Raw genomic sequence first — 23778 nt, forward strand, 5'->3', positions numbered from 1 at the left:
TTTGTTCAGGAAAAATATCACCTACACTTCCATGGTATTGAAAAAACATTTTTATTTTGAGTAGCCATTTTTATTACCTGAATAACAACAAATTCAAGTAATATTGTAATTTAAAGTAACATTTAATAAATTAATGAATTTTAATCAACATGTGTATGAGAAATAAATTTTTAACATTTACTAGAATAAGAATTCATTCTTCTTTCTTTAATTTCCAAATCGATGTAAAGGAATACTTATCTACATGTAATACATTAATGTACAACTACAGAAACTGTACTAATTACTGTTTTCCCCCAAAATAGTGACAACAAATCAATTTCAATTAAAATATTTACTTATCTAGTATACTGTATCTTAACTGTTGGATTATTTTCTGAAACCTATCAGCTCATTTTGTGACATGACATGCCTTCAGAATAAATTTAAAGGCTGTGATTAAAAAACAAGTTCCTGTTATCATTTTTTCTGTATCTGACATAAGTCTGACAGACATTAATCCTTTAGTGTTCTCGTGACTTACATGCTGTGAAATTCAACTTCAGTTGAAAATTAAATCAAAGTGTGTGTCTTGGACACTCAGTGCTCATATCAAACAAACAAACACACTTCACACAATTTAAACAGTGAAGGGTTAATTAAACCTGAAAAATAAAAAACAGCATGCTGTACATTTATTTTGTTAGCGAACAAAGATATCTATTTCCATTATCTGGTGTGCCATTCAATGCTTGGGTTTCGTGATTTATTAATGTTGCTAGGACACGTGACAGGAAGTCAGTGATGCCAGGTCAAAGTTCAGATAATTTTCTACCTCTAGCAGATCCCGGGACACTCCCTGTAACAACTTCTTCCTGTTCGACAACCTCTGTGGTCTCAGCAACAGGCTTGATTAATGAGATCCGAGACTGCTGCCTAGAAACTTGGGGTGGTGTTACCTCCCTTTGAATGTGTTCTTCTTCTCTACTTTCTTCCTCTCCTTTTGTTTTTTCCTCCGGCAGCTCTACAGGTATTTCCACGGGCAGTTGTTCCTCCTTTGTTTCCTCCACAGGGACCTGTTCATTGCTCTCAGTGTTGGATAGGGGTGTGTTGACAAAAGATTTGGAATTCTGAATAAATGTTACTTGGGAGACAGGAGCCGGACCTTCAGCATTGCTGCTTAAACGGCTGCCCTCAGTAACCTTGGAAATTGTTCCTTCTCTAGTTTCCTGACCTTCACTTTCCTTTGACTCTTCATCTATCTTTTCTGGATGTGGAGTTTCTATGGGAACAGGGAGAGGCGTTTCGTCGAGACTGACTGAGGTTAGCCTGCTAGGTGCAGCAGTTCCCTCCCCTCCCATGGATGAGTTGAGAATCTCGGTACCAGGGGGAGCTGGGTAGCGGGTTGAGAATGTGTCCAGGGCAGGGGTTGGCTCTGCTCTGTCATTTTCCTCTGTTTTTTCTGTGGCTCGACTTAAAATTGTGATATCTTTAGGTATTCTAAAGTGGGTTTCTGAAACAATGACATATTGTAGATCTAGGATTTGGGGTTTTAGTTTTCAGTAAAAGTAAAAATATGTCTTATGATGAGATATAACTAAAAATATGAAGTTGGATAGATACATCAAATAATATGAATAATAAAATGCTTTCACAAATAGACTCTTAAGTCCTTAATTTTAGTTTAAAAAAAACCCAATTATCACAGACATAATTGTGTGAATAGATATAAAATTCAATGTCTAATTAACCACTAAAATAAAACTAATTATAATTTTTAATCATGTTTTATAAGAATACGTATGTCACAATGGCAGGCAACAGCAAGTGATGGTAATTACAAATATGACAACATAAGTGTCATAGCAATACTTAAGAAACAAATCAATTAACACTAATGGGTTCTAGTCAATTCACACCAGTGATAAACAGTGCTATTTATTTTTTCCAGTGACAAGGACAGTGGTGAAATTATGGCAGGAAATAATGCAGTTGGTTTTCATGAAGAGGGCCTGTAAAAGTTTAGATAGAAATCTACCAAGGTCAAACAATTAATGAAATAAAAACTCATTTAAAATGTATGTTAACAGCCTGTACAATGCCAACAAGGTGAATTCACCGTTACGGTTTTCCCTTAGTGAACTGAATGTTAAGTCAAAGGAAGTTAAGTGGTGCACAACGATATGATGTATTAGAGGCTTAAGACAAAGGTGAAAGACTCAATTCATATATTTATTTCCAGCTCCATTTCATTTGAATAACATGAACTGATGTATCCTGGGCTTAAACATGGAAAAAAAAAAAAAAAATAGAAATGTTCTTAATTTTAAAATGGATGCTTCTCTAGTTTTTTTTCAAATAATTTCAGAATAAGAGATTTCAATTGAAAGTTTGATCTTTCGTATAAAGTCAGATCTACATTGCGTAATGAATCATGTATGTTCAATTAGCACTTTACTTTCATGTTCCTTCTTATCATAATGTTGGTATTCTTGCAGTTCTTAGAAAGGTTAAGTATCATGTCTTATTGACCAGCCTTTTGAACAAAGGCACGTAAATGACATAAGAAATTTAATCAAAGTCACTAACGCGGTTTGACATTGACCTTGGAATGTTGAGGAATTGATGTGATTGAAATGAACCTATAAACAAGAATGTCAGATATTAACTTTGGAGTGAGATATCATTAACGTAATGAGTGATGGTCAATGAGTTTTTAGTGTTTTTAAGTTTGTGTAGGTACATAGATTTGACTTGTGCCAATCAAGAGCCGTGTGACTCTGATGATGTTCAATCATGGGCTTGTGCGACAAGACCTGGGAAGGGAAATTGTTAGCAACACAGTGGATCCTGGTCACGCTTCATCGGTTACCTTGCTCGTAATTACTAGCAAGACCACCGGGCAGGCTTGTAGATTGGGCAGCTAACTCTATTATATCTGTATCATTGTCCCTAGACATGTAGCTCCACGATTTCATCGACTGTGTGGCGTCAATATCACCCGAAGTATAGTCGATCTCTAATGGGTCAGATGATAATAACGGTAAGAGAAAATTTTCACTTGCTTACCTGTATACCTTCATAATATACAAAACACATGTAAATCATAGTTTTTTTTCTAACATTTTTGTCCTTTGTGAAAAACTTTATTTAAACATGGTCTTAAGATTCTACCACAAAAACATGAAACATAAATTTCACCTTCAACATTAAAGTGATGTCCCTGTTTTCATATCAACAAAAAAGACAAATGTTTACCTATAGGTAAAAGTCACCTGTGTATATAGTACATCTTCATGATTAAATGTTTTTCATCGATTATGGTTTTATTATGTTTTTAATTTACCTTGAAAGAGTTCTGTCCCTTCCCTATCAATTTCTGTGGAATTTTTTGTCCTAATTATTGTCAATGTTACCAAGACATATTGGTTCAAATTTTAACTGTATTTGTATCTAAATATTTAAAAACCAAAATGACAATTTAAAAGATGTAGGAAGCGTTGAAATCTTCCAATACATTTATCATTATATTTATCAAAATGAATAAATTTCTCTGGATTTACATATAACAATTAGTGACTTCTTCAATTTTAACTTCCAACCGAAAAAAGATTATCAAATGATCAAAATCAAACACACCATTACATAATTATAGAGAAGAAAACAACATGTTTCCTGTTGTAAATATTGATAAGTATCAACTTCTTACTAAATTGTTGATTTCCAGATTTATGATAGAAATTTCTGGAATATTTTTTTGTAGTTGAAATCAATCCTGCATCCATTTAAACATCTAGTAAACCACTCTGCTGTGATGGAAGCTGCCAAGTATCTCAATAGTGATGAAATAAAATGATTTTCTTTTTTTTATTTGAAACATCTAGTAAAAAATATATCACAGTGACATTAAAACTTAAATATCCAGCAACTCTCAAAGGTGATGAAACAAAATAATGATAAATCATAACAATAATTAATTAAAAACTTTGTATGGGCCAGAGTCATCATTAAAACTACAGTAACCTGGGTGTATTGTATCATAAGGGAAAAATAACGGGCTTGTAAAAATTTGAAAAATTGGAATTTTATAGAATAAACCTCAAAGATATAAAATCTTCTAAAATAAGAAATAGATAAGTAAATGTATACCTCTGTTGTTCAAAAAATATTCTCAGGGAATACTTTGTTTATTCATGCTTACAAGAATCCTAACTTACAATACAATAACAAAACATAACAAAATATTGAACATTCCAACATAAAGACACACCCATCTCTGTGTGACAATGTATACCTGTATATACCTGTATATCATGTTAGTGTCCTCAGCTGTATCAGGGAAACACATATCCCATTAAATATCATAAACAACAGTTTAATGTTTCCTATTGTTATTTTTCTCTGTATGTAATGTTTTATTTCACTACATCAATTTTTATAGAATGTAATGTATTTACTCTTCAATGAATATATTTACTGATCATCTTTCAAGATTATTAAAAACGTTTTTTTTTCAATAAAGAAAATTCAAGATTTCTGAAAATTTCATTTAATAAGAAAGAATTCCAAGCACCTCCATATAAGGTCACTGGAATACGAGGACAAGTTTAAGTGGCTTCTTAATTTCATATTTAAAAAAAAAAACTGAAAAATCATAGACACAGTTATTTCAAAACACCTAGTAAATTTTTTTACAGTTAATTTTTACAAATTAAAACATTCCGATAAATTTTCTTAAATTTCACATTTTCGTAAAAAGCAATTGTTTAAAAGAAAATGATTATCATGACCTACCTCGTCTTACTACATCCCGACGACGCAGAGCTTTACTGTGTTTCCATTCTTCAGGTTCATCATCAGATTCATCACTGACAAGATCTGTAGAATACACACGTCATTCACAATTAAATCTACACAAAACAGAGTCAAGAAAATTATCCAATCATGTGACAGTCCCAACATTCTCTTAGAGTTATTTCCCTTCACTTGAGGAACACTATATTTTGTATGGAGGTGAATTTTTAAAAGCACTTTGAACAATTTTTTTCTTTGCTATACTTTAATTGAAAAATTAAAGAAACACGCTAGCTGTAGATATGTATGATTAAATAGCAATGTTACAGCATTATTTAGATCTAGTATCAAGTTTTTATCAGAAACAAATAATGTTAAAGAGAAACAAATACCTCCAGACAGAAGAACACAGATGTATCGATAATTGAATAACAATGTGAAATTTCTGACTGTGGATTAGCTACTAAGTCAAATGAAAACAAGGGGAAATGGAAAATTAATGATGTCATAATATTAATTACTAATAATATCAATTATTGATGATATTAATAGGCTATGTGATTACATGTATATGGTCCACTACATAATTCATAGCTCAAGCCTGTAATACTAAATGAATTATAAAATTTTCTATGTACTTGGTATATATATTCTCTACGTATGTATATATATATAAAGTGTGAATACTATAATAAATGATATTAGTAAATAAACTTTGTAAAATTTCAAACTAAGGAGGAGGGAACTCAAATACAGGGTCCAGATAATTTTGGCCCTGTATTAGCAGTCACAGCATTAAATACTCTCATATACCAAAAACCTGTGACAACTATGTCACAAATATATCCCTTTGTAATTATGCCTCTCAGAACCAAGGGTGACAACACATTTTCAGGAATTTTGATTTCCTTGTTCAAAAATTAAATTAAAATTAAATTCAGAAAATTTGGAAAAATGAAAAATTAAAGATTAATGAGATTCCAAATTTTTCTGAAGCCAATCTAAACCATCAGCAATCCTGTCTCCCTCAAGTAACAAAGGTCAGTATATCATTGTCAGAGGAAGCATGGTTTTATTGTACTTATTCAATTACACAATGACAATAACAAAACTTGCCAGAAAAAAAAATCCAAAATTCAGAATTTAGGGAAAGTTAAAATTCACAAAATATAATGTTTATGGACATCATGAAAAATAAGATGAAGGCAGAACAATTGTTAGTTGATGGTAGTAGCTCTCTTCAATGAAGCATGAATATCCGATCATTAGAATGGTACTCTTGGTTATGGTAGATAAAAGTAGATCTCAGTTTCATCCCGAAAAAAAAAATTATTTTCCCATCAACCATTTTATTTTCATGACAAAGGAAGGAAAGCATTTAGTGTATCAACAATTTTGACGTATATGTAAATGAAATATTTAGTACATCAACCATTATAATGAGGAAGTGTATGTAAGTTTGAGCGTTGTTGGGCATTTGTTTGATATTGAAATGTTACGAAAAACAAATCACATCAACAAGTCTATTTCCATTCCAGTGACAATCACCATAAACCCTCACAACTATCCAAATTACCAAGTAAATCACAGATTTAGCACCTTCCGACCTCAAAGTGATAACATACCATACATACGGAGAAATGGCAGGTCTATTGTCAGTGATCCTAATATTACATCTGCAGAGGTCACAAGGTCAAAATTAAGCATCTAATAAACCCAAATGCATGCTTAATTGTTAAAATAAGGCCAAGCAAAATATATCTGTGTTTTATGTAATAATCAATGGAAGGCAGATATAGGGAGTACTGATTGAGCTTAATCTATTAAAGAGTTTACCATCAGTGTCTATAAGTATAATGAATAGATTTATGTGCTAAATCACTAGAAAAAAAATCTCAGGAAAGTGGAAACTTTTGTCTGGCCTAATATGGAAGCAAGTGATTATTCTATAGTATAAATTCAGTGAATGTATTTGTTTTTTAATGAAAATGATTTGTTTGTGTCCCCCCAACTAGATTCATGTAAACAATTAATTCATATACCATTCTATAGATACTTTTATTGTATTGGCAAAATGGAAATATTGATTTTTGTTTTGTTTTTTTTTTAATTTGTACTTAAGCTCTCGGAGAAGAGTCGTTTTATTGCTGTCTGTTTTTATCTCATTTTCCACATGCAAACCTGTTACAAGGCGAGACATTTGCCCACTGATAATCTATAGTCCAATAGGTGGCACTGTTATAAAGGACAATAATCCGATCAAGAAAGCTCTGACACAAGTTTGATGTAAAGTTCTGACACAAGTTTGATGTAAAGCTCTGTCACAAGTTTGATGTAAAGTTCTGACACAAGTTTGATGTAAAGTTCTGACACAAGTTTGATGTAAAGCTCTGACACAAGTTTGATGTAAAGCTCTGACACAAGTCTGATGTAAAGTTCTGACACAAGTCTGATGTAAAGCTTTGACACAAGTTTGATGTAAAGCTTTAAGTTCCAACACAAGTTTGATGTAAAGCTTTGACACAAGTTTATGCCTTCAGTCAATCTTATGAAGCTCATACATGTGAAATTGAAATAACTACAATAAAATGTGTATTGCTGTCTGTCCCTGATGAAGATTGTAATGCAGAACGAATGAAGTATATATCAAATATCATTAAAACAGTCTTGGAGGACTTTTTATCATCCTATGCAAATAAAAAAAAGGTGAGCAACAAGAATTAAGACATCTTTCAAATTTCCATTCTCTCATGCATCACATATAAATGTTTTCTAGGAAGAATTATCCAGGAAAGAGAAATCTGTAACAGTGAGAAAGCATGCCTTGGGCTTGTCTATATATGGCAGGCAAAATCATTTGGAAGTCCCCATATATGGAAAGCATGATTGGGAGATGCCTATATAAGGAGGGCAGCATGATTGGGAGATGTCTATATAAGGAAGGCAGCATGCTTTGGAGATGTCTATATTAGGAGGGCAGCAGGATTCTGCGAAGTCTATATAAGAAGGGCAGCAAGATTGGGATATGTCCATATAAGGAGGGCAGAATGATTGGGCGATACCTGTATAAGGAGGGCAGTATGATTCGGTGATGTCTATATAAGGAAGGCAGAATGACTGGGCGATGTCTATGTAAGGAGGTCAGAATGATTGGGCTATGTTTGTATAAGGGGGGCAGCATGACTGGGAGATGTCTGTATAAGGAGGGCAGCATGATTCGGCAATGTCTATACAAGGAGGGCAGATTGATTGGGCGATGTCTGTATAAGGAGAGCAACATAATTGGGAGATTTCTATCGTTGTGGAGGGCAAAATAACTTGGACATGTCTTAAAAAGAAGACAAAATGCCTTGGACTTATCAAAGAGAGGACAAAATGACAGGAAAATGTCTTCTATGGTGGATAAAATGTCTGGGACAAGGAGGGCAAAACGACTTGGACATGTCCATATAAGGAGGAAAAAATGCCTGAGACATGACTATATAATTGGAATTCAGCATGACTTAAAGTATATATTTCTATGATAAAAAATACAGCATGCATATTGCCTACGGGTCCAACTAACTGAGTTACCTTTACTTATTGGAGCTGGTTTTTTGCTACCTAGAAAATTCAATATAGCATGTATCAGCCAGATACATTTACCAATACATTTCTATCTAAAGTGTTATTCCTAAAAAAAATCTGAAAAAGATATCTTAGTTTCTTCTTTGAAACGAGATTAATGAGTTTAAAACATATATTGATCATAACTGATTTACAAACACAGAGAGAAACATAATCAACATGATTTTTAAGTCTTTGTTCCTTCAAAAGAAAAACCTGTAGAGGAAGCTGAACATATCATCTTACATCCTGTTTCCTTATCAAAGAGTTTTACAAAGGGTATAATATTTAACAAAAATGTGAAAATATTCTCTTAAGTACCTTGCAGAAAATAAATAAATTTCCTTATAAAAAAAAAAAAAAAAACAAGAGTTGTGTCCCCTACCTTTGCCAAAGATACGATTAGCATCAGTAACTTGGTCGATCATACCGGTCGCTTCCAATCGCGGCGATGGTTGGATGGCCCCTCCCACACTGATCACTTGACCATCGGGTCCAAATATCACACTTCCTTTGTGTGATCCTTCGTCTCCACTTCCTGTTGTGTGATAAAACAAAAAAATTTGTAATAATAATATCTAATTATCAATAAAAAAATGATGATTTTTTTCACTTTTGAAAAGCTAGATTCATATTTCTGCAAAAGCATTTTTTAACTATTTCAAAGCAACAAAGAAAAAGTGAAACGGAATGAAAATTATTATGCAATTAATATACAATTTATGGAACTATTAAAAATTATGCAAAAAATTGTTAATTAAAAGTTATTCATAATCAATTAAAAAAATTAAAAAATTGCAGTGACTTGATTATTTTTAACAGATATTCAACAGTAAATTACAGATGGATCAAAATGAATCTAAGTTAATATAACATTTTAATTCTGTCAGTAAAGAAATCTACTGATACCGGATCAACACATTTATACTGACTCCACAACTTGTCAAGTAAATAACATTTCATTCACACAGAAATTTTGTGTGAAATTTAATTGAAATATTTCCAACCATTCTTGATAAGATTGCTTGAAAATTGCATCATTGAAACATAAACAACCTTCCTTAGTGAAAATGAGATTAATGTGAAATGATTTCAATATGAACAAGGAGTCAGTGATTTAAATGATGTACGATAAACTATGAAGAAATATTTTTATAAACACACTATATATATTGTATATTTGTTTAACATAACTAACCCATTCCGTCTACACAACAGTATGTTTGATGTTCATTAACCCACTGTTTTTATATATCATTTCAAATAAAAATTAAATTCTGGCCACATTCTCTTAAATTTAATTGTGAAATATTTAAAACTTCACAAAGGAGAAATAATATTTTTCGTAATGCCTAACCAAATAAATGTGATTCAGTTTAAGTTAATTTTTGGAAATAGAATGGTGTTGTAAACAGTCCGAGAACTACATACAATGAGAGGTAAGGTTGACAACACAGGTAGGACTGAAGTCATTAACATGAGATATATATCCTAAACTTAGTACTGAAATTACATAAGGCTTTTTTTACACTTTTGTAATTTTTGCAAATTGGGAATAATAAGTCTCGCCAAAGTAAATTCTCAAAAGTTTCATACTTTTAATCAGTGGTTGATGAAATGGTTCTAATTGTTGCCCCAAAACATCATATTCTTTGATAATCCTGTGTAGCCAACACATTACATCTTACTTAACATCAGAGGGTGGGCTTATTACCAGACATGGGCTTATTGACATATTGATGCTGTATTTCATACGTATTGACCAGGTCAATCATAACATAACCATTGCCATGAAATGATATAATTTTAATTTTCATTCATTTCTGAATTTTCACCTTACCACATGTTATAATTGAAACTTTGAACTAAACTTTGAGACATGAATCTTTAAAGTTAACTTTGAGACAAGTAGACCTAAAGGAAACTAAATATCATAAGCAATTCAAACATCCTACATCAATATGTTTTTGTGTTTCATTATATTTGAATCATACCTGCTACAGATATTACTATTTGTCTTGCTCAAAGTTTCAATTTTAAAGTTTTGGTATAATTTTAGATATACAGACATGTATAGGATAGCAACAATGACATACACTGAAGCAGTTTGTATATAATATATATACAGGATATGATAGTATACATATATATATATATATATATAAATAAACCAGTTAAGATTATCAGTGATAAACCTGCAGTTAGTTAACCTGTCTAATGATGTTACCGTTGTATAAATCAGTGACGAAATTTATAACTGGAGGTAGATGATATGAATGACTTTACCAATAATCCCCGAGGATAAAAACTCAGCTGTATGATGAAGTGTCAATTCTTATTCAACTCTACCGGTTCTGTTATCAAATTTTTAATACTCTATGTAACATACCATTGTTTAAAATCAGTTTTTTTACACTATCTTAAGAAAATTGAGAAAATCCTTGAAGTTAACAAATCACCCGTACTGTAATTATAAAATTATCCATCAGATAACCATCTAGAAATCTATTTTTAATGCAGCATGTAATGATGTCAAAATACTTTAAAGATTAAAGTAATAAAAAATCAATAATTTGTTTTTGGAAATTAACAAGCCAATGTTTTCTGTTGAGGATGAATCATTTACCATAAAAACAATGAAATGAACATTTACATTAGTAATAATATTGTGGATATTTCACTTTTTTTTTAATTTTGAATTTTTTTTTGTTTTTTTGCATATATTTCTTTTTTTTTCATGTTTTGTTAGATATAAATAAGATAAGATATATATTTCAAATTTATTTGCTTCGCAGCAGTGAAACTTTTTACTGAACAAGTGCTCCCATAGTGTTTGTAAAATGAAAGTTAAAGTGCACTAGTCTGACACAAGTACATCAATATGTAGATATACATACAAACATTAGATATATCAAAATTTAAGTGTTTAAGTTTGTGAAATTATTGTCTATTATTTCAGGAATCAGTCAAGTCTATAATTAAGCCTGTGATGTGACAAAGCACTATGTATGTATATTCAAGTGTCAGTAGAGTCTGTACGCTTGTGAATTCCTAGAACACACAATAAAGTAATTATACGATACAAAACAAAACATCGACCACAAACCCGTCCATTTAAGGTGTGACGAAAAATAAAACCAATATTAAATTGTAAATAAAAAAATCATCTAATCTACGGAAATCTGTATATGTACAAGTCTATCATAATGGATGTGAAAATAACACAAGATTCCTCATGAATTCAACAGTTCTAATTAAATTCAAAATTTTAATTGAAAAAAAAGTCAAATAAAGGTAACCTTGACATTGTAACATATTGATTCCAGATAAACGGACAACAAGTTATGTTTTCACTTTTAACTGGTTTTCATTCTTTTGTTTATATTCTTTCATTTCTTATTTTGATATTGATTTTTGTCAAAGTAAATTAATAAAAAATATAAAATAAAAAAAATAAAAAATATTTAGGTGAATTCATGAGGACAATTTTTCAATAAATGAACAGACTGCAGACATGATAACTTTGATTACACATGGAACATGATGACACAAAATTAGATGACACGATATTAGACAGTGATTAATGACCAGATGACTTTAAGCTATATCATTAATAGACCAAGCAATATAAAATATATTACATTTTACATTATTTTAAATTCATCTTGGTTGAACCTGCTCCCAAATTAATACAAATCCTTATAAATATAGGTTTTACCATTTCAGTTGAGCTATCGGTAGAAAGTAGAAGAGGGAAATAGAGTAAAAACCAGGGAAAGATAACTCTTTATTGTTACTGTCAAAGTTTTCTCCTCCTGTTTGACAGTGTTACAGTATAATTCACACTCAATAGATATGGCTGACATTTAGAATAGAACCTGACTCCATACAAAAGTTATTAAGAAATTGAAATAAATATCAGATGTGAATATTACATAAAAATCTTGCATTCAAATTTCCCTTATTTGGTAATATATATACGCTATCAAAACAATACAGGGCAAGGCCATTTTACAATACAAAATATTTCAATGTTTCTTGAAATGTTATTGTTTTGCTTTTTTATTTCTATTGGACTAGAAATTTTGTTTAAATAATTTGAAATAAAAATTTGGAAAAAAACACAAATGTACTGATCCATATGATACTGTTACAGTTTCAAAAAAACACTGCAGTTCTGATTAATACTGCTTTTCATGCAAAAGAGATAGTATCTAAAATTTTCAAAACTTATAACCATTAAAGTGCAAAAATGTTTAAAAAATCATTAACTAGGTGATTTTCATAAAACCAACAAAAACCAAAAATATATATATAGCAAACTTTAAGCTTGTACCACAAAGACCCAGAAAGGATGATACATATATCTGATATACTGCAGCAAGTGGCTGTAATGATAGAAAAGAAGGTACCAAGTATACAAACTAGACAAAGATATTCTACTGACAGACAAAAACACAAACTGAGAGGACAATTACGAGCATCAATTTCTCTTTCTGGAGACTTATGTCCATCAGTGTCGTCTGTAACACAAGGCAGGAGACACAGATAAACCATTTCTTCATTTGGCACAATTTATTTCATGCTGATTTTTAAATTCAAATTTGTTACATTTCAAACACATTGCATTTTAGTAATTAAATCTTTGATATTTGCACTTCAACAATTTATTAAAAAAAAAACTTGGAAATATCAATAAAAAGGAAAGAAAAATGTTAAAAACATTTAAAAATAACAATTTTTTTGTATGTTCCTTTTTTTATTTCAATGTCTGTTTTCAATTAAATTAAGAACTAATTGACATAATTATATAGTTATTTAATATGTTTTACAACTTTTTTAGGGATGTTCTCTTCCAAAAGCGTTTACGATGTAGCAAAATGACAAATTTTGATTTTAACATTTTACATCACATTATTAATATTACAGAAACAAAGCAATCACTTCTAAAATAGTTAAGGTTGGGCTGAATGTTTAGAAACATTAAAAAGCTGAAGAAGTAGCTCTGTATGACCGGTAAAATGGTACAGGGAGATAGATAAGACATGAAAATAACTAGATAGATGATGAATTCATATCTGTTCAAAAAAGTAGATATATCTATGAACAGAGAATCATTTAATCATTATAGTTTAAGTAAAATGAAGTGAATAAGCTAAACATATAGGAGGTTTGATAGACTAACTTGAAAGTAAGAATTTATAGTAATATAAAGCATCACACTTGATATCATCATAATTATATCAATTGAAGATGATGATTTTTAAAATATTTTTAAGTAGGGAGGGGATATTTCATATTCTACAGAAATGACAATAAAGAATGACTGCATGATTATTATTCAAACAGCAAATCGCTGACAGAATCAGAAATTCAGTTTTCATCCCTGGATCTAAATACATGTACATGTGATGAGTTAATTCATATGAACATACAATAGTTTCAGCGAAGAAATTCTATTTTATTTATCATTGAACTTTATCATCTGTAGATAGTAAACAAGTTTCTTATTCTCATAACTCGACATGAATAATGAGATGTATATTTATATTCTAGAATATTTTCCCTAAAACTTAACAGGTCATGAACAAGTGAAGCTGGAGATCCTAAGAGTCAATAAGAGTTACCTACCTTTCTTCGACCCCAGACTGCGGAGGCTTTGGTTACTGCCCTTCCAGTTAGTACGAACTGGTTTGGCTACTGGAATAGAACCTGCACTAGCAGCCCCAAGACTTTCACTGCTGCTCTGGAGGTAGGAACCGCCTGATACGGTAGGACCTAGTCAAGGCAAAACATCATTTATGTACACACTGATAGGGGCCAAATCAGGTACATGCACAAAAACTTTATTGATGAACAAAGTAGATGTGAATTATTAAACATGTTATGAAAATAACAAGAAAAAAATTAATTACACTTAGATTCCATTTTATAATGAAAGAATTGAACAGTTTTGAATATTCTTTGATAAGCCAAGTAACTTAAAATTGAAACTCAAAGACAAATATAATACCTTCATCACCACATAAAAATGTTTATGAGGTCAACATAAAAGGGGCATAACTCCTTACAAAAAATCAAAATGGTTATTTTATCTACACAGTCAGATAGACAGAGAAAAAGATCAGTGAGCTGTGTCAGCTATTACAAAATACTGCATTGATAACAAACAGTATTAGCAGACAGCACTGTTCTATCACAATGATACTGCAGCACAGAGGAGACAGAAACGACAAAGGCCTCAGAACATAAATAGACATATTTCTGGAAATATCAATTAAAATTCCTTATATTATTTAGTTTCTCCTTGCCAATACCCAAAGATGCTTTTATCAGAATGTATTTTTGAAGTCAAAATAGCACGAGTTGCTATCAGTTAGTTTGAAACAATATGTGGGTAGAGGGTGGGGGGAAGGATTTTTCGATACAAAAGCAGGATAGAGTTACCTTCCCCTCGTTTTCTTCTAAGTTTTTCTTCCTTGCGACGACGTTCCTGTTCAATTGCTCTCTGTCGAAGTAATTCATTATCTCCTGTACCCCACGCTCCATCAGTTAAATCTGTATAATACACATACACCAGTCAGACCTGTATAATGGGACCTGACGATAATCTTACAGAATAATATGTCCATTCCTGTTTCTACTTACTATAATGACCAAATGTCTACAGTCACAAAAACTCTGGGGAAAATTATTTTCACTAAAAAATCATTTTGATACTAAAATAATAGATACATTATTTACTAAAGAATTTTACATATAAAAAAGGAAATCAATCATTCAAGACATTTTTTTGCTATAATCCTCAAAATTTGAAAATTAAAAATCTTAATAATCTGCAGAAAGTGGACTTGAGTATTTGGAATTTCTGATCTGGTCCTCATTTAAGTTGTACTCCCTGGATACACTTCTTCAGAGAGGCTACTTCCTCACATAAAGTATACAGAATGTTTGGTCTAAAAACAATATCCCTCTACAAAAATCAGCCGATCAATTTTCCAAGAGGCCCTCAAAATAACCCAAGATGATCCACATATCAGTTTTGGTCTAGATTTGAGTTGAATTTCTTTCGATCACTGTATCTAAAAGTCACTTCTAGGCAATGGATGTGGATCGTGGCAGTAATACAAAAATGAACAAGAAAATGTAAACACTTCAGGCAGCCCATTTAATTGCACTATGTAAATCTTATCTTATTTCTGCCTTTGGAACTGAAATTCCTGTTTTAACAATGAAGTATAATCTTATCAAGGGTGTTACATTGGAGAGATAATAATTCTGAGTTACTTCCCTTTAGGTATTTGGTATTACAATGTAATTATTACAAGTATAAGTAGCAGTTATTTCAAAGGTTACATCATTATGCATTAAGTAAATTATATTAACAAGTAACATTGTTAAAGTTGTTACAGAAATCCTGTTTAATAATGATGACGCCCAGTGGGACGCCCAGTGTGACGCTCCGTGAGATCAACTCCTGCAGGAAAAACTTGTTTAATTTAACTAAAAAAAAAAGACTTTAAGATCTTTTAGATTTCGTTTTGAAACAACATTACTATGGAAAAATGAAAACAACAGATATGCTGTAATTTAGAAGATTTTTTTTTTAAGTTCTAATTTTCATGGTTTTTCAAACACCTTGAGGCAAAAAAGATGTTATCATTTTAAGATTGTCATGTAACAAAACAATCTGTTTTCGTTATTAATTACATTGTTGTCAAGGATTTGCAGTTTATCTACAAAACAGCAAAATATCCCTTAAACATGTCAACTACACAGTAAAATTTACAGCACAAAGGGCGTGTATTGGGGGAAACCTTGTATTATATCTAAATCAGATATAACATATAGTAACATTCACAATGTATTTTCTGGGTGTAAGTTTTAGCTATTACACACCTGTAGCCTATATACACTACAGGTACAGGTCTGTACTATTTCATTCATCTTACATGTAAAATAGATCATATTTCAATTTAGTTTAAATTTCAGTGTTAAATGACAGAGGATCAATTGTAAGCAATATTTTTTTCAAATAATGAGAAAGATTTTATTTTCTATGACAATGACATATTACTGACATGTTAAGCTGTCAATGCTTTCACTAAGAGGAACAGTGTTTATTTCATTGTTAAGCTGTCACTGCTTTCACTAAGTGGAACAGTGTTTATTTCATTGTTAAGCTGTCAATGCTTTCACTAAATGGAACAGTGTTTATATCATTGTTTACTTGTTTATTGTTGCTTTATAGACATGGTTGTCAATAACAACAAGGGAAAACAGGACTAGAAAAGTAATGAACTGTGTGAAAATATCAATTACGAGCTAAGTTGTCACGGAATATATCTCTTGATCAGCGAGGCAGTACTAAACAGTTACAAGTTCAACTCATATGTAGTGTATTACAGTCAAACCTGCCTTAAAATCACTTCTGTATCATAAATACCTGTCTATATGGGCCAACTCTAAACAAAAATATCCTGTCCATAAAGACAACCTCAATATGATGAATATTTGTCTACAATGCCACTTAATCTTTATTACAGAATACTTATGTAAAAAGGTCACTACTACATAAAAAGTATCTGTCTATAAAGGCCACTTCTACATAAAATATATCTGCCTATAAAGACTACCTGAATATAGCAAGCACCTGTTTATAAAGACATCCTGTATAAAAAAATATCTGTCTATAAAGGCCACTTCTACATAACATATATCTTTCTATAAAGACCACCTGAATATATTGCAAGCACCTGTCTATAAAGACATCCTGTATAAAAAATATCTGTCTATAAAGACAACTTCTACATAACAGATATATGTCTATAACGACTACCTGTATATAGCAAGCATCTGTTTATAAAAGATTCCTATATGTAGAAAATACCTGTCTTGAAAGACCACTTTTTTTCTAAGAAATCTCTGTCTATAAAGACAACTTCTCGACATTTTCTCCATAACAGATACATATCTATAAAGACTGTCTGTATATAGCGAGCACTTGTATATAACGACATCCTGTATAAAAAAATATCTGTCTATAAAGACCATTTCTACATAACAGGTAGCTGTGCATAAAGATCATCTCTATATAATAAATTCCTGTCTGAAAAGGCTACCAATAACAGATAACGGTCTATAATGGGTTTCTATGTGTACCAAATAATCTGTCTTTGGAGACCATTCTTTCGAAGAAATCTCTGTATGTAAAGGCCACTTCTGCATAGCAGATAACTCTGTATAAATTCAACATGTAGATAACAAATACCTGCTAGAAAAGGGCCATCTGTACATAACAGATACCTTTCAAATGAAGCTACCTACATTACCTGTCAATAAAGACCACTGATTTTGGGTCTCATTGTGTCGTTAAGAAATTGTTCATAACCCTCTCCATTCACCCACCCACCAAAGAAAAAAAATAAAACAGGGGAAAAAGAAAAAAAACATTTAATTTACATCTCAATTTAAAATTAACATACAAATCTGAAAAACAAAAAACAAAAAAGAATATTGTTCAGAAAAAATAAGAGTTATCTGTCCCTTGTTTGTTACCTTGCGGATCCTCCTCCGCCTGAGTATTGAGACTTGGTTCCTGAGCTCCGTGCATGGAAAGGAACGTGTGCTGTGGGGTAGGTGGCTGTACGCTCACTAGAGGGACTAAACAGACACGAAGGCGTGTAACAAGGTTAGGCACAAAGCAGGGTCAAAGGTCAGTTCTCATTCAAATCGGTTCTTATCTGACTGTCATTATTAATGAAAGAAAACAAAGACAGAATTTAAAACAATAAATTTTGTAATAAATTTTGTAATAAATTTTTACTTTAGCTACTGACGTGTAATTTTCTAAAAACATTTCCTGATAAATGATGTAGTGATGAAAGACAATTGGGGATTTGTGCTTTTTCTGCACAATTAGTCAAGCTAAATAAATGTCCAAAAATATCAATGTTAGATTTGTTATCATTAAATAAAGACTTCATTACAAATTCAAAATTAAATCTATTTGTTTTTGGCATATTAATTTGATAAACTGAAGTGCATATTTATTCCAAAATCATATTTCATTAAAAATTTTATTAGAAAATAAAGAAATGGAAATATATAGTTTGATGATTTGTTTCATGGTCTTTAACGAAGTGTAATATTCAAAATTGTTTTGTTTTTTTTTTCATACAAAAAAAAAAAAAAAATAATGGACAGCAGATAAAAACAAATGCAGAGAACTTTCTCATGCATAGCTCTAATTAAGGCAGGGTGATGCGGCTGTACAAACAACTGTGATCAGATCGTGGTCACAGGGCACACAGAAGTCAAGGACAGGCATTATGTTGTAACATTTTTAATTTTTAATTAAATGTAAATGTCACAGTCTGGTGAATCCTTAACAATTTTGTTTTTCTCTCTCTCTCTGATTGTGTGAAATACCAGAACTCAATATCATAGCCCTTGACTTCTGTGCATAATGCAAAATGACAATTCTTTTCATAAGAAATGTTTGCAACAAGTCATATTGAATTAATGATAAAATTTAATGAAAGTGAAAAAAAAAATTATTTGCTTGAATCAATCAGTGTCTCCTTATATCTTTATGTAAAACATCATTGAATGAGAAATCAATTTTAGGTGACACATGCTATGTCCAGTTTAATTAGGTAAATATCAAGTGAAGAAAATCTATCTTCTGTGATCATCTACATCTTAATGTACCACAACATATCACAACCACATGCATATTCAACTTCTAATTCTATAAATACATGCATTCATAATATCTGTATATAAGAAGAAGTTATAACTAGGAATAAATATTCTAATGATAGAAATGAAAGAATATTTCTAAAGTGAAAGTCAGAAAGAAGCAAGGAAATAAATTGAAACATTTCACAAATACCAACAGAAGTTAAATACGTACACCAAAGACTTTTACTAACACTACCAACAGTAAAAATACCCAACACCAAAGAATTTTACTAACACTACCAAAGAATTTTTTTTACCCAACACCAAAGAACTACCATTAAACAAAAATACCAACACCAAAGAATTTTGCTGTTTTAGTCTTTAATTTGATTTTTTATCTTAGTACCTTAGGACAACAATACTGTAAAACTGTTCATAATATTAATGAAGAAATTCAACTTTAACTTTAATCTGACTAATCATCATAGGGTGAAACCAGTAATAATTTCTAAAAAATATGCAGATTTCAACAAAATGTAGACAAAAACAAATTAATTAACAGAATTTTTAAGTGAATCTTGTAAATTCAGAACAATTAGAAATTAATTTCTTTTTCCCGTTATAATCAATTGATGTCTTTTCAAACTAAGTTCCTGTCGTTTTTTTTTTTTTTTTTTTTTTTCTAAATTTTGATATTTCATTACTTATCATGCATTTTACAAATTTTGGAAATTAATTTCATGGCTCACTGAACATTGTATAATCATTATGTTGGACATAGTTTTACTTGTCTAAAATTTGAAAATGAGTGACGTTAAATATTTAATTCTACAATATACAGAGTATTAGGCAAATGATAGTTAACAATTAATTGTTTAAAATTTGAATCCAAAATGTAGCACAGGGTAAAGGTCTTGTAGGTATGAGGGTTTGAGGATGAGGGTTGGAGGATGAGGGTTGGAGGATAAGGGTTTGAGGGTTGGAGTAGAGGATTTAGGTTTTGAGGATGGAGTAATTATTCCTTGCAGCAAATATGTTAAAATGAGGTATAGTTACAGAAGGTTAAAGACGTTGAGAACCAACAGATTAAAGGTGAAATGCTTACATAACCACACTGAAAATCTATAACAAGGTTTGGGTAATCCATCTATACCCAGGTTTATGGTTACAGTTACCATTATATAACAAAAGTCAGCATGTTTATAAGCCAGTTTAGTGTTCCCATTACCAAAGCCTGCTCTCATACAACAACCAACAATTAAAAAGGGCATGTCTCTTAAGGCATGTCTCTAAAGGCATGTCTCTTAAGGCATGTCTCTAAAGGCATGTCTCTTAAGGCACGTCTCTTAAGGCACCTTCATATTTGCATTGAATTCCTCAAACATATAAACGTTCTTCCTAAATCTATCCTTTAGCAAAATTTAAATAAAAAAATTGATTTTAATCTCATCAATTCATTTCAATTGGATTGACAACTGAAAAATAAGTATAATGTAGGATATCAAATAACAGCTGTTTCTATGGATACCATTTAAGTCATAAATTACAGAATATCCCCACTAATTTTTGTGTTTTTTTCTTTTAAGATAATTGCATACAGCGGTTCGCTTTTATATGAAACAAATATAAAAATGCCTTCCAAACACACAGGACATAATATACAGCAGGTAATAATTTTCTATAATAAGAAACATTGAAAAAAGCAAAAACAAAAAAGAATGTTCTACAATGTAGACCTGTATCTTAATCATACAAATTTCACTATCACAGAGTTGTCTTACCTGCTTCAGTGCCAATAGGTGGCAGCACTACAGGTGGAATATTGGTCTGTTCACGGCTGGCTTCCCCGATAGGTGGCAGAGGCAGGGTTCCAGAGATGTGTGGAAGTGTGGTAGGAGAAGATTCTCCTGCACGCATTGAGACAACCGGTACATTTCCAACATATTCTTTTTCATCCCGAGATGACGACAGAGACTCTGAAAACACAAGACGTTAAAAGGTGAAAGATTTATACAAGGGAGTCAAATATTTCATAGAATGTAAGCAAGGCATCCAGGAACTTTTAACACAGGTTAAAGGTGGGGCCAGGAAACCTAATATAGATAAAAATTTTTAAAAAATACAGTTATCTTAATGAAGTATTTCAAACATACTATATTATATATCAGACACACAAATGTCTTTCTTTCAAAACTTACTTCTGCTCTTGCTGCCCTTTGACCTCCTGGCCTTGCCCTTGAATGATCCAGAATGTTCAGAGGACTTGTCATCGATAAAATCTGTGTCCAGTAAGACTTTTTTCTTCTGTCCATCAAGCAATGACTATAAAACAAGTGGACAATAAAAGATCAAAATATATCTAGAAGTGACAGATCTAAATCTACATGGTGATCAAGCTGTGATACCAGCTACATGTAATCATAACACCAGACACGAGGTTTTATGAAATGTAACAATATATACCAATAAAGAATATATTCTGTAGATTTGATATTAAATACATAATTCTTCAAGCAAAATGTCTTAAACATATGATGTTTTAGGATATATGATCCTTCAAGACAAGTGATCTATCAAGTCATGTGATCTCACAGACATGTGACCACTCAAGACAAGTGACCAATCAAATCAACTGATCTCTACACACATGTGACACCTCAAGACAAGTGACCTATCAAATCATGTGATCTATTAAGTCATGTGATCTCACAGACATGTGACCACTCGAGACAAGTGACCAATCAAATCAGCTGATCTCTACACACATGTGACACCTCAAGACAAGTGACCTATCAAATCATGTGATCTCTCAAGTCATGAGATCTAATAGACATTTGACCACTCGAGACAAGTGACCAATCAAATCAACTGATCTCCACACACATGTGACACCTCAAGACAAGTGACCTATCAAATCATGTGATCTCTCAGGTCATGTGACCTATCAAATCATGTGATCTCTCAAGTCATGTGACTTATCAAATAATGTGATCTCTCAAGACCTATCAAGACAAGTGATCTATTAATACATATGATCTCTCCAGTCATGTGATTTATCATGTGATTTCTCAAAATGTGTAACCTATTAAGACATACATGTATGATATGTAAAGTCATGTGATCTCTCAAGACATGTGAAGACATCTGACCTACCAAATCATGAGATCTCTCAAGACATGTGATTTTTGAGTCAAAAGACATCTCAGGACAACAGTGTCCGCCCAGTACAACAATGACCGCTCAGGACAACAGTGACCTCCAAGGACAACAGTGATATCCCTGGACAACAGTGACCTCCCAGTACAACAATGACCGCTCAGGACAACAGTTACATCCTAGGACAAAAGTGATATCCCAGTACAATGGTGACATCCCAGGACAACAGAGACCTCCCATGACAACAGTGACCATCCATGACAACAATGACCTCCCAGTACAACAGTGACATCCCAGTACAATGGTGACATCTCAGGACAACAGTGACCTCCCAGTACAACGGTGTCCGCCCAGTACAACAATGACCGCTCAGGACAACAGTGACCTCCAAGGACAACAGTGATATCCCTGGACAACAGTGACATCCCAGTACAGCAGTGTCTGCCCAGGACAACAGTGACATCCCAGTACAACAGTGACCTCCCAGGACAACAGTGAACACCCAGAACATAAACCCTTGCAAGACACTTGATCTCTGTTTAGTGATCAAAGTCATCTAAAATGATAATTTGTCCAAAAACACTGGTGATTCAAGACAATATGTACATAAGTAAGTGATTTGCACAGACCGACAAGAGTTTTCAAAATTGTGTATTCCTGGCTGACATTTGGAGTCAGTTTAGACTGTCAGTGTTGCATGTTTTTATAGCTTCCATCCCAAATAGATATCTCCAACTGGGACTTTTTAAATATTACTTTAAATACTTATATTTTATTTACTGACTAAAGTCAAAGGCTTTACAACTTTATTGAAAGTCCCAGATTAATGGTTTCTTTGATGACACAAAAAGGTAACCATTTTGAATTAAAAACTTAGCATCAGACCTACACTGAACTTGTCCATGAAGTTTCAAAAAAAATCCTACAGTAAACTTATAGACAGACAGATCATGGTAAAAATATGACTTCACAAGTCCAAAATCTAATGGTGTTGAACTGAAATGTAGACACTGAAATAGTTGACAAACTTCAGAAATTCTCAAAAACTTTAAATAAATGTAACTTACTCTTAGTTTTGCTTGTGACCTTATAATTTTGAGGATGATCACATGACGTCTATAAACGCGTGCTTTCGCATAAGTTAGATCCCCAGGAGGGAACTTTCCAATTCTCAGATCACGGTAATACATTTTGGCTTGATGTCACTCCTTATCACTTCCAAAAGAACATCTCCAGCTTATGAATCAGCTTTTGTATCTTAATTCATTATCAATATTTTATATTCACTACCTGTGTAAGTTAAAATTCAAAACACGAGGTAAATTTTCAAAAAGTTGAAGCTCCAGATTGATTTTGAAAAAATCAATAAGTTTACTAAACTTAATAAGGCATTTTCTTTATTGAATTGATTAAATTCAGATTGCTTTCATAAGTTTAAATATTGAACATATAAGTCATAAAAAGAAGTGAAATGTTTCAAAGTCCTTACTTCATAAACTTTAAGCTTTGTTACTTAAGTGACCATTTTGTTTGTTGCCATGGCTACACATAGTTTAC

At 31.8% G+C, this 23778-nt stretch overlaps 1 protein-coding gene across 1 annotated transcript in view; it reads right to left on the minus strand.

Annotated features, from left to right (window-relative positions):
* Positions 1–23778, minus strand: part of LOC132549909 (titin homolog) — a 56991-nt gene that overhangs the window by 27857 nt on the left and 5356 nt on the right. The window contains exons 2-12 of the mRNA XM_060213884.1: positions 21264–21387; positions 20847–21041; positions 17938–18042; positions 14827–14937; positions 14011–14157; positions 12858–12902; positions 8765–8917; positions 8347–8376; positions 4774–4857; positions 2852–2998; positions 815–1492 (exon numbers count right to left, since the gene is read on the minus strand). Of these exons, the coding sequence (XP_060069867.1) occupies positions 815–1492; positions 2852–2998; positions 4774–4857; positions 8347–8376; positions 8765–8917; positions 12858–12902; positions 14011–14157; positions 14827–14937; positions 17938–18042; positions 20847–21041; positions 21264–21387 (1819 nt within the window). The remainder of the gene's footprint in view (positions 1–814; positions 1493–2851; positions 2999–4773; positions 4858–8346; positions 8377–8764; positions 8918–12857; positions 12903–14010; positions 14158–14826; positions 14938–17937; positions 18043–20846; positions 21042–21263; positions 21388–23778) is intronic.

Source organism: Ylistrum balloti, unplaced genomic scaffold (assembly GCF_031769215.1).
Source record: "Ylistrum balloti isolate Yb309-2 unplaced genomic scaffold, AGI_CSIRO_Ybal_v1 Utg370090, whole genome shotgun sequence".
In the NCBI taxonomy this organism is placed as follows: domain Eukaryota; kingdom Metazoa; phylum Mollusca; class Bivalvia; order Pectinida; family Pectinidae; genus Ylistrum; species Ylistrum balloti.